The 13116-nt window shown below is 36.5% G+C and overlaps 1 protein-coding gene across 1 annotated transcript in view; it reads left to right on the top strand.

The window, feature by feature from the left end:
• The window catches only part of ASB3 (ankyrin repeat and SOCS box containing 3), a 96966-nt gene that overhangs the window by 40470 nt on the left and 43380 nt on the right, over positions 1 to 13116 (top strand). The window contains exon 3 of the mRNA XM_082851530.1: positions 329 to 487. Coding sequence (XP_082707656.1) covers positions 329 to 487 — 159 coding nt within the window. The remainder of the gene's footprint in view (positions 1 to 328; positions 488 to 13116) is intronic.

The following is a 13116-nucleotide window of genomic DNA, read 5'->3' as shown; positions in this document are numbered from 1 at the left end:
TCAAATTTATTAATATTTCAGTAAATTTTGCATCTTGCTTTTGTGTTATTACTTTTCAATTCCTGCTGCTCTCCTTCCCCCACTTACCAAAAATTAGAGAAGAGAAAATGAGTGTGTGGGCAGAATTTGTATTAAGACTACTGGGAAGCTGTTTATACTGTGACCCTTGTAGAACTTTTTCTTGATTTTCTAGAGAGTTTTAAACTATGAGACCTTCCATTTATAATTATCTTTTAATAGTTTGTTAAATTCTTCTTGGAATCTTTGCTTTTTAATCCAAGAAATAGAAGTGATACCTTCTAATTGATAGTTTTTTATTCTTTCATAGATTCATCTAAAAACTACATTAAGACAAAGACTTTTGAGGGTTTCTGTGCATTACATCTTGCTGCAAGTCAAGGACATTGGAAGATCATACAGATTCTTTTAGAAGCTGGGGCAGATCCTAATGCCACTACTTTAGAGGAAACCACACCACTGTTTTTAGGTGAAGTATATTATTTGTGGTACAGATACAATTTTTTATTTTTTGCTAAAGAAACTAAGCTTAATTTTCCCTAAAGCTGTTGTATTTATAGTATGTTCTCTGGCAAATATTATACTGTCACTTCTTTGATTTTGAAACCAAAAGGTATTTTTAAAGGTTCTTTTTTGTTTTCTACCCTTGGGTGATAGCATTTGAGAATATCTTTTAAATATTTACTTAAAGTTGTAAAACCTGTTCTGAATTGTAGTCATTATCATTGTTCTCAATGTTGTTCTGAAGACCAGGTAGAGTTTAAATTGTAGCATTAGTTACAGGGTTACCTGTGAATGTTTTATGTTTGCTTTTGCTTTTTCTTAGCATTAAGAAATTAAGAATGTTTTATGGAAGAAATCATGAGCTAAACCTTTAACACTAGTTAATTTGTTGCCTATATGGATCACTATTCAGACTTCTTCAGTTATGGTCTGGTTTTCTTTTTTTGGTTTTTTTTTTGCGGTACTTGGGCCTCTCACTGTTGTGGCCTCTCCCGTCGCAGAGCACAGGCTCCGGACGCGCAGGCTCTGCGGCCATGGCTCACGGGCCTAGCCGCTCCGTGGCATGTTGGATCTTCCCGGACCGGGGCACGAACCCGTGTCCCCTGCATCAGCAGGTGGACTCTCAACCACTGCGCCACCAGGGAAGCCCTATGGTCGTTTTTTAATTCATTAAGAACAAAGGCCAGGGACTTCCCTGGTGGTCCAGTGGGTAAGACTCTGTGTTCCCAATGCAGGGGGCCTGGGTTCGATTCCTGGTTGGGGAACTAGATCCTGCATACTGCAGGTAAGAAATCCGCATGCAGTAACTAAGAGTTCACGTGCTGCAACTAAGAAGTCCACATGCCGCAACTAAGAGTCCGTGTTCTGCAAGTAAGACCCGGCGCAGCCAAAATAAATAATAAACAAACAAACAAATAAGTAAATATTAAAAAAAAAAAACAAAGGCCAAATTCTGAAGGGCATACTTCTAATACCTGTCTTTTTAGCTTCCTCCCTCCCTTTCATCCTGTTTGTCTTTGGGGACATTGTGGCCCATAAAGTTTAGTGGAACATGAGAAAATTAAGAGAATAAAACATTTGTACAGAATCAGTGTATTTGGATTATAGTTTTGGTCCTGCCACATGTAATTCATATGTTCATTTATTTACTGTATGCTTCAGTTTCCTCACTTATAAAATGAGAGTAATAGTACCTACCTAGTCTTTATTGGACTGAGAATAAAATATCTATGAAAATAATTTTTTCCTTGTAAACTTAAGAATATATATTCTTAAAGTTATGTGCAGTAGAATTCATTCTTTTTAGTGTACAGTTTTACGAGTTTTGATGTATGCATAAAAATGTGTAATGACAATGACAGTCAAGACACAGAACAGTTCCATCACCTTGCAAAATTCCATCATGCTGCCTATTTTTAATCAACCTTTTCCCCCTACCTCACCCCTGATAACCACTGATCTGTTTTCTGTTTTCATGCCTGTAGTTTGCTTTTTTCTTTTTTGGCTGTGCCTTGCAGCTTGTGGGATCTCAGTTCCTTGACCCAGGGATTGAACCTGGGCCACAGCAGTGGAAGCCCAGAATCCTGGGCCCCCAGGGAACTCCCCTGTAGTTTGTTTTTTTTACAGAATGTCATAAATATATATGAAACAATACAACATGTAACCTTTGAGACTGACTTCTTTCACTTAGCATAATGCTATTGAGATTCATACATGTTGTTGCATGTATCAGTAATTCATTCCTTTCTTTCTAAGTAGTATTCCATTGTATGAGTGCACCACAATTTATCTATTTACCAGTTGATAGACATCTGAGTTTTCAGTGTTTGGTGATTATGAATAAATTGCCACAAACTTTTGCACACAGGTTTTGTTTGAATATAAGTTTTCATTTCTCTTGAATTAATATTTAGGATTGTTGGTTAGTGTGGTAAGTGTATGTTTAATTTTGGAAAACAATTTGTAAGTTTCTTATATAGTGACTCTCCCATTTTGCATCCCCTCCAGTAATGTTTGAGAGTTTCAGTTGTCGCACATCCTCACCGTGTCACTTGGTATTGACAAATTTTTCTTTTTTTCTTTTTTTACATTTTAGTCATTTTAATAGGGATTTAGTGGTATCTCGTTGTGATTTTAATTTGTATTTTTCCTGATTGCTAATGATGTTGACCATCTTTTCATATGATTATTTGCCATCTTTCCTTTTTTTTCTGTTCTTAGACAAGTGTTTTGTTTTGAAATAATTTCAGACTTATGGAAATAACAGTACAAAGGATTCTTGTGTACCTTTCACCCAAAGTCTGTTCTTCTGCCCTGTTCACTATATCATTTTTTCTCCCTATATATTTATCCATGTATTATTTTTTTGGAACCCTTTGAGATTAAATTGTAGACATAAAGCTTCTTTACCCATAAATACTTCTGTGTGAACTTCCTAGAAGCAATGAAATTCTTTTATGTAACTGCCATAAAATAATCAAAATCAGGAAGTTAACACTGATACAGTACTGTTGTTTAATCTACAGATTTTATTCAGGTTTGCCAGTTGCTCCACTAATGTCCTTTTTAGCAAATAAAAAAAAATTTTTTTAATTGGTTCAGGATCAGTCCAGGATTATTTATTATATTTAGATGTTATGTCTCTTTAGCCTCCCGTAATTTGGAACAGTTTTTCAGTCTTTATCTGTTATGATTTTAGCATTTTTGAAGAGTTCAGGCCATTTATTTTGTAGAATGTCTTTCAATTTGGGTTTGTCTGATGTTTTTTCTTGATAAAGTACAGGTTATACATTTCTCCAGGAATACCACAGAAGTGAAATGGTATCTTAGTGCATCTTATCAGGAAGAAAATGATCCATTACTGGTGATGTTAATTTATAAAAGTGTTTTAAATATGTGATATATACTATTATGAAGATGTTTCATGGAAGCCTTGCTGTAATATGGTTTGAGTTTCCTAGAGGGGAGATTACTTTTTATGTAAAGTTTCTTTTTTTTTTTTACCACATCCACATTTAACCCACTTCAGATATTCTGTACAACTACATAGTAAGCTTAAGCTTTCACTGAAGCCGTGCTAAGTGCAATCTCTATTCTAGTTGTTATCTTCAAGGAATCTAACATAGAGGCGTGAACAAAAGGAATTAAGTCCTGTAAAAGAGTTAGAAATAACGTGTTCAATGTATTAAAAGAGGGAAAAATAAGTCACCCTGGGATGACAGAGGAAGATATCATGTGCAGAGTACTGTATTAATAGTAACCGCAAAATTTATTAAGTAGAGAATGTGTACCAAACCCTGTGTCAGATGTTTTACATGAATTACCTTGTTTAATTTTCACCATGATTCTATGACATATGTACTATTATTATTTCTACTATCACAGATGAGGAAGTGTGAAAACACTGTATTTAGGATCAGAAGTTCTGTATTTAAGTTTTGATCTTTCTACTGTCTGTGTATTGGTTAGAATAGCATTTCCTGAATTGATTCAGTGAGCTATTAATAGATGTTCATTGACAGAAGTATTCCTGATCAACATATGTTTGGGAAATGCTATGTTCTGTATTCCCCAGTGTAGAAAAACAAAAATTAGTAGCCATGTAGCTTTATGTGTCCACCTAGTCTGCAGTATCCTCTGTACTCTATGTTATCCTGTTTTAGTATTTTCATAGTTCTTATCACTGGCTGCAATTATTTTATTTATTTGCTACTTTGTTTATTGACTCCTCTCACTAGAAAGAATGTTCCATGAGAGCAGGGATTTTATTTATCTTGTTCACTGTTGTAACTCCCAAACTCAGATCAGTGTCTGGTATATGGTAGGCATGCAGTAAATTATTTGTTGAATGAAAGAATGAAGGTCTCTGAAATAGCTTCTTATAAAATATCACTTATTTTTTTTTAAATATCACTTATGTTAACTTTAATCCAGCATTTTGAAATGTATTTGACCTTAATATTATTTTTATTTGTGGAACACTTAGGGGGACTATCTCAAAAAACATTAATATTCCATGGGACTATTTGAGAAATGCTAGCTTGATCACTTAGTTTACAGTTTCAAAATATAATAGTCCCATTTACTAAATTCAGCATCGTGCTTACTTATTATATAACTATTTGGAGAAAATTAGAGATGCAGAGTTTTTAGTGATTTATATTTCAGGATATACTTGCTGTTTTTTATGTTAATGAAGGAAGAGTTGCCAGGATAATTCACACCAGTGAAAAACTTTAAATCACTTATTTTTAGTAATAGGATTTATTTAGTTTCTTTGGCAGCAAACTACCATCCTAATTATGTTTTGTATTGGCTAATACAAAAAATATTTTGACTCAAGCAGAGAGTTTAAGCCCAAGGATATATAGTACATAGAGTACTCAGCATGCTCAAGTACTGCATCAATTGTATTAGGTCCTTGTTTGGAAGTAGAGGGTTTTTTTGTTTGTTTGTTTGTTTGTTTGTTTATTTATTTATGGCTGTGTTTGGTCTTAGTTTCTGTGCGAGGGCTTTCTCTAGTTGCGGTGGGCGGGCCTCTCACTGTCGTGGCCTCTCTTGTTGCGGAGCACAAGCTCCAGACGCGCAGGCTCAGTAGTTGTGGCTCACGGGCCTAGTTGCTCTGCGGCATGTGGGATCTTCCCAGACCAGGGCTCGAACCCGTGTCCCCTGCATTGGCAGGCAGATTCTCAACCACTGTACCACCAGTGAAGCCCGGAGGTAGAGTACTTTTTAAAAAGGAAGAGAAAAGGAAAAGTGCAGGCTGAGCTTTTGCAAAAACATAGTGACTCTTCAGTTAGGTGTTTTGTTTAGTTAGGTGTTGTGGGCTCTAGTGTCTGCTCTGACCCATAAATAATATGACAAACTTTAACAATGTGCTTTACTTACCTGTATATTTCTCCCTCTTTTAAATAACCATAGTGATCTGTGTTTCCATCTATAATGGAAGAGGTTTTTTTATTAAAACAAAATCCAGAACACTTCAAGGTTTGCACCAAGCTATAGATGATAATCTCTAGGTAAGGAAGAGTGGTTGGACCACCTGGACTTAAAGTGAGAAAGGGGGACTGCCTGTCTAGTATAGCTTCCTTCCCCATCTGTAGCTTTATCTTTCCAAACTGTTCATTGCTGAAACTTTGGAGTATGTTACCCCTCCCCGCTAGGGAAGCTATATTCCCTTGCATGTTGTAGTACCTATCCTGTGGCCCAGTTAACACCTAAACTGGGGGATGAAGGGATAGAAAATGAATACAGAACTATGGAAACTTTCAGGTGACTGCAAAAGTCATCAACATCAGTGGTGTGTCATTATGATTGAACTAAAGGCTAAATGCAGACAGTAAGAAATTTTACTTCTCCACTGTTTATAATGGGAATATCTTTCCTACACAGAACTCACCAAGATTTTCATAAAATGGAGTTTAGAAGGAAGCTTTTCAGTTCAATGACAGTAAGAATTAAAATGAGAAAATCCCACAAATTCAGGAAACTTCTCCTCCATATCTTTCCACGTGAAAATTGTTCTTATAGAACATAATTTGCTAACATGCAATTTAAAGTTTATGTTTAACAAGGAGTCTACCTCTTATTTCCTTTCTTTACTGTTGTCTTCTCTCTCCACTCCCCTTCCCTTGCCTTATAAATGCATACACAGTAAATATTCTAAGGAAAACTGCTTTGGAAATATGCTGCTTTGGAAATATGCTGCTTTGGAAAACTGCTTTGGAAATATGCTGCTATGGAAAACTGCTTTGGAAATATGAATACCATTATTTATAAATATAGTAGATTTAAGTGAAAATATAGCTGATTATATAGGAAATAGATTTTCTTTTTATTTTGCTGTATTTAAAACAGCACTGATAAATTGGAGGCTCAAATCCAACCCAGTGCGACCTCACAGAACAATTTCTATGAGAACTGCACAGCATGCTGTTTTGGCTTTTGATGGATTATTTTTCATTTTTTGTTCTTCTGAGTCTCTGCTTAGTCTGTGTAAACTTCAACGTTAAACATAGCTGTAATGTTTATTAGGAACAAAGTTTTTTATAAGCAGTGTTATGTGAGGCCGCCTATTTCAATATTGAATTGTAAAATATGTCATACTTTAGCTCGTGTGGCCTATCCTTTAACTCTGACTCTGTTGATATATTCCAGAGTTGAACAAACCAACTTGTATTTCACTTTTCACTAGTATTTTCATGGATTAGTGATCATTCATAGAGTTATTTTTTGAGGTGCTATGAACTTTGAGGTGTAGCATTCATATATTTAATATGTATTATATTAATTAAACTTAATCTTTGGAGTTATTTTTAGATCTTTCAATGGAAAGATTAATCATCTTCCTTAAGGATTATAACTTAAGCATTTTTATTTGAGGACATGTTCTTGAAAATAGGAGTTTGAGTTTTCTCAGGTCTGAAGTATGGCTGTTCACTAAAAAGTTACATTTTAAAAATGTTAATTTCATGTTCTATTTACTTTCTTGATGTAACTTTTTATTATTTTATATCATACTCTTCAGTGCTTTAAGACTGTATCTTTTCATTCCTTAAGATAAGCAGTTTGAAGCTAGTATATTTATTATCTTTCTTGTGTTACCTTCGTATAATTAAATGTATTTACGCTGTCATTTTATTAGTCATGTTTGATTGATAGAATTAAACTTCTGGCTTTTAAAAATGAAGAAATCAATATCCCTGTATTCTCCTGTGTAACTCTTTTTCTTTTTTCTGTCCTTTGCCAAATTTTGTTAGTTATATTGTATTAACGTTGTCAGTGGAAATAACATTTTGTATCCTATTCTGGCATCTTAATACCTTCATTTTATTTTATTCTTATAGTTATGTGGTTCAGTAGCTTAGAAGTTTATCATCAGTTATTTTGCCATGGTTTTTCCAGTCTTGTTTGGTTAACTAAATTCTTCCTTTAACAGAGTCCTCTGAAAGGACCCATGGGAATGATGTTCCTTGAGTTCTTGCATGTTCATAATTGAATAATTAATTTAATTAAATTAATGAATTAATTTACTTTTTGGCCGTGCCACGCTGCAGCTTGTGGTATCTTAGTTCCTCAACTATGGATTGAACCCAGGCCCTTGGCAGTGAGAGTGCAGGGTCCTAAACACTGGAGTGGTCCTTGGGATGAGGGATGTTTTGCCACATACTTTTTCTTTAATAGGGACTCCGCAGTGTAATGATCTGTTTCTCTAAGCCATACTGTGGAGATCATACAGAGGTGGCTCCTATAAGGAAACTACTGCTATATGAGTACTTCAAAAACGTGAATTGGATAATTACAGAAAGTGGTAGAATTCACTTTTCTAGCTCAGCTATCTAAATCAAACGTTTCTCTTGACTCTGTTGGTGGGGAGACATATGGAAAAATGATAAGGTTTTTGTCATCTAAGACTTTCATGTGATTGAAAGATGTGTTTTTCTGGATATGATCTCTGATGGCTTATTGCCCATTTGACTTCTTTCTGTTAGAAACAGAGACATGTCATTGGCAACATGTAGAATTAGATTGGGGTACTGACCACAATCTTTCTGTTATATTCCTAACATAATGAATTTTGTCCATTTGGTCATGGTTTTTACCATCAGTATACATCTTTAAGATTGTTAGTCGTTGAGCAGACACGAGGTCCTTTGTAAGAAAGAAGTGTAACTTTTCATTACAATTTTAGAAAAAATTTTTCTAAGTAGCAATCAAATACTACATTTCAGACTAAGGATTCATGGCCAAGACACATTATAGAAATATATCTGTATATATAGGGAGAGTGGTTTGAAATTATGATATATGTCTTTGATGGGAAAGCCTTACTTTATAACCATTCTGATTATAAAATTTAATTATGAAATAAATAACTGTGGGTAGTCCTACTTACCCAGTGACATTCTTGAAATAATTCTCCATCCTTGCCAGTCACTTTGTCAGAGTGAAAAGTTGAAACTAACATATGCTGTCAGTGGAGTTAGTATAGTACTTTAATAGTTCTCCTGTCCTGGGTATAGGTAGTCTTAGAAAAACATAAAGTCTGAGGTGACATAGAATAAATTCAAAACACTAGAAAAAAAAAATCACTTGTCATTGCAGTCTAGTTTCTTTTCTAGTGCCACCAGGTGTCAGTGTAACCACAGGACCAAAGAAATACACAGTAGATAAAATGGCTACGAACATTCTTTTTTGCTTTGTGAAAGAGGTAGGGAAAAAAGTTTTATTCAAATTAGATATACAATGGAAAGATTATTTTATCAGTGAATTGTAGAGGAAAATGAAGTACATAATGGAGAATAGAGTACATGTAGAATTTAAGAAGCATAGATACAGTTAAAAATTCATATATAAATCAAATGTACTAATAGAATACGTAGGTGATCTCTGAGGCCCTCAGAAATCACCAACCTGTTGCTATAACTAGAGGAGATGGGCAGCCTGTGGTTAAACTGTTCATTACAGCCTTGCTGACTGTGATGTTTCTCAGTAGAACTACTGTCACAATCTGAGCCTCAAGATGAAAGAGTGTATTCTAGCTTATAGATGTAAAACTCAGCTCACTGCAATTTGCATTTGGTACAGAACTTGTCTACAGTAATTCCCTAGAACACATAGTCACATTAGGCATTTTTCCAAAAGAGTATTCAATAGGATAATTACGTTTTAAAAAATCCCTCCTTTAGAAATTTATTGTTTAATGAGTGCTGCATTAAATAATGATCATTGTTTACTATTTTTAGTTAGAGTTTAGTAATCCTAGTTAGATTTATTACTTACATGTATGTATAGCTCTGCCATATTTCTCCCAGATGAGAATCCTATGTTAAGTCCATGTCTTCATGAAATCTTCATGTGGGGCTTGTGACTGCACTCAGTGTGCTACATGCCTCAACTGAGTTTTGATTTTGGTTAGAAGTTATATGTGGGTCAGCAGCTGCTTCTACTTCCTTGATTTCTCCTTTTCAACAATATTTTGTTATTCAGGTTATGTTATCCCAGATTACTTCTTTTTCCCTCTTAAATATAGGAAATGGAAAGATGTGTTTCTTCAAAAATATAAATGTCTCCCTAGAAATTATTGCAGGTAATGATGTTCTCATATCATTTTTACTTTGTTAGACTTTTGATGTTACAGGTTTCTTCAGCACAATAACCTGACCTGTTGTGGGAGGGGCAGTGTCCCTGCCATCAGAGCTTCTGTTTTTTCTTTTCTGCTGTCTCAGCTAGAGTCTTACAGACAATACCTGTTTGGATTGAAGGGAGGAAAGCCTTTCTCCCATCTTTGTGTGTACCCCAGACACTTTGAGCTCTGTCTTCCAAATGGGGTGTTTTATTTCATGTTTATTCTTTATCCTTGGGCTCTGGTCTCTGTTCAGTGCCAGTGTAATACCAGATCCTATGATTCTGCTTTCTTTTTCTCTCTGGGAATCCACAGTACTTTTCCAGGTTCCAGAATTACTCATTTCCTTTCTGTCCTTGAACACCTGCCCCAAACCATAGGAGCCACAACTAATGGCCTGGCTCCCTGTCCTCATTGCCAGGCGTGTATCTTGGAGATAGATATGCCTAGTATTCTAGGTTAAATTCCAGTTTAGTTAAATTCTAAACTCTAGACCAGAGCCATCCAATAGAATTTGGAAGTGTCCTAAATCTGTACCGTCCAGTCACTAGCCAAGTGTGGCTCTTGAGCACTTCAAATGAAGCTAGTTTGATTGAGGTACTCAAATTTTCATTTAATTTAATTTTAATTAATTAGATTTAAATAGCCACATATGGCTACTGGCTTCTGTATCAGAGAGCGCAACTCTTCGTATACCCTTAACTGAGCTGTAGTCCTCTTCTATCTTTGAAATGTTGGCCTCCTTTGCTGTAGCGTGCGGTACTAGATGGGTCCCATGTAGAGAGGTGAGGGAGCAAAGAAACACCAGCTTAGCCAATCAGCTTGCTTATCAGTGGGATGGTAGAAATTGCAGCTGAATTTCCCTCATTATCCATGGTTGATTAGGTGATTATCAGACTCACGCTCCAGTCTAAGGAAATGTCTTTAGGTCTCTGCAAACTTGGACAAGAAGTGGAAGGAAAAGAAAGAGCATAAAAGTTCTGTATAAGCAGCATCTGCCTATAGACCTAGTTCTGCTTTTTGGAAGAGAGAAAAATCTGGCAAGTGAATACAGGTGGTGGCCATGGAAAGATAGAGGATTATGGGCTTTCATTCCTTTTTTGAGGATGGGAAATAGTGTATATGTTTGTAAGACAAGATCAGTATGGCTGTGGAGGAGGAAAGATAAACATAAACGTTTATTTAAACTAATAAGACTGGTTTGTGGGTAATTATCATGGAGGAAGTAAATTGGACAATAAATTGGGTAAACCTGAGGGTCTGCACTCTCACTTAGGAGGGAACCTGGATATGCACTTCTTGTAGTGCTGAATGATGGTTGCAGTTAATCGGGTTGTTGGACAAAAGGATTGATCCTGCAAAGGGAAGAGGCTGTCCTTTGGGTGCATGGAGTGAAGGTGACCAATATGAGTTTAGTCAGAGAGTTGTATTAGTATTGAGGGAACTGTAATTATGGCCTAACTCCTCATGATTGAAAAGCTAACCTTCTGAGTATCCTATTTGTGGAGTTTATTAGGAAAAGAAATTGACCAGTTATATATCAGGAAAGGGGTAAGGGAGACTGAGGGAGAGAAAGAAGGAACATTTATTGAGCACCTACTATATTTACTTATATTAATTATTCAATCAACTAAAAGCCCATAGGTAAGTAGATTATCCTTATTTTATATGTGTAATGAGGTTGAGAGACTAACTTGCTCACAGCTGGACAGAGTGCCTGACTACACTATCTGTGTTCTTTCCACTAGAGTTAGGGCATCATCTTGTGATCCTAAATTATAATTCAGATATGTCTGAGATGCCTGAGCACTTGTGTCATGAATAAGTAGGTGGCAAATTCAGGAGCAGAATGAATGGTTTTCAGGAGGAGATTTTTATTTGAGTAACTGGGTGGTAGAGGGGCTTCTGGGAGACAAGGGTGGAAGAACAGCCTGGTTTTCCAGCTTCCGGGATTCATATTTGAGCCCTGTAGTGAGAGGAGCTGAAGGCGGAAGGTGAAGGATCCGTTTCCATGAGCACCTCTGAGAGGCGCAGGGATATGAGCAGCCCTGCTCTGTAGGAAGCTCGGTGACAGAGCATGTTGTGGGTTAGGTTGGGAACAGGGCATCTTCTCCGCTGCTGCTCAGATGTAGCATGTTGCCTATACAGTGGGCACTGCAGGGAAACCAGCATCACTTTGGCATCTTGCATATTCAGAATTGGGAAATAAATGGCACCTATGGCTTGGGTGACATCATTCTCATTGACACTGTGCCAGTTATAACCTTCAAGTGGCCTTTACAACTGTGGACATCAGGAAGGTGTCTCAGAGAAGAAGATGACAGGATTATTTAGGAGATCAGAAGTCCTTAGTGGGGTAGAATTTGTCAGGAGATATAGCTTCCATATTATGCAAGTGGGGCCAAGAACTGGTGAAAAATACTAAAAACTTTTATTGTGAAACATTTAAAATATATACGAAAGTAGAGAACATAATATAGTGAACTCCTTTGTACCGTCAGCCAGCTATAGCTGTTATCAGCTTGTTTCTTCTGTAACCCCAATGTCAGGATTTGAAATTTTAGTTTACAGTTTAACATAACTTCACTTGTACTCCCAGGCTAGTGAGTCCCAAAGGAGCTCAGGATAAAGACAATGTTATATTTTGTTTATTTATTCGTATCTCAACTACTTCCAAAGAGAATTTGAAGTGACTGATGATTAAGGTAAGAGTAAACACTACACACCTACCAGAACGGCTAAAAAGAAAAAGATTGAAAGTGCCAAGTGTTTATGAGGATGTGAAGCAACCAGAAGATAGATTACTGATGGGAGTGTGAATTTGGTATAGCCACTTTGAAAAACGGTTTGGAAGAACTTACTAAAGCTGAGTATATACATACTCTCTGTCCCAGCAATTCCATTCCTAGGCATATAGTCAACAGTAATGTGTATCAGTGTTCAGTAAAAGACGTACTAGAGGGCTTCCCTGGTGGCACAGTGGTTGAGAGTCCGCCTGCCGATGCAGAGACACGGGTTCGTGCCCCGGTCCGGGAAGATCCCACATGCCGTGGAGCGGCTGGGTCCGTGAGCCATGGCCGCTGAGCCTGTGCGTCCGGAGCCTGTGCTCCGCAACGGGAGAGGCCACAACAGTGAGAGGCCTGCGTACCACAAAAAAAAAAAAAAAAAAAAAAAAGAAGTACTAGAATAGTCTTGTTGTAGTGCTCTATTACAGCCCCAAACAGGAAGCTATCCAAAGAGCATCTGCCAGCCATAGAACGGGTAAATAAATTGTGTTCTATTTACACAATGGATTACTACACAGCAGTGAAGAGGAATGATCTGCAGCTAGAGGCAACAATATTGATAAATTTTACAAGCATAATGTTGAACCAGAGAAACTAGATGTAATAGAGTACAGATTTTCCTCAACTTAGGATGGGGTTACATCCCAATAAGCCCATTGTAAGCTGAAAATGTTGTAAGTCAAG

Source organism: Leucopleurus acutus (assembly GCF_964270905.1).
Source record: "Leucopleurus acutus genome assembly, chromosome: 12".
NCBI lineage: Eukaryota > Metazoa > Chordata > Mammalia > Artiodactyla > Delphinidae > Leucopleurus > Leucopleurus acutus.
This window is presented reverse-complemented; position numbering and strand designations above follow the sequence as displayed.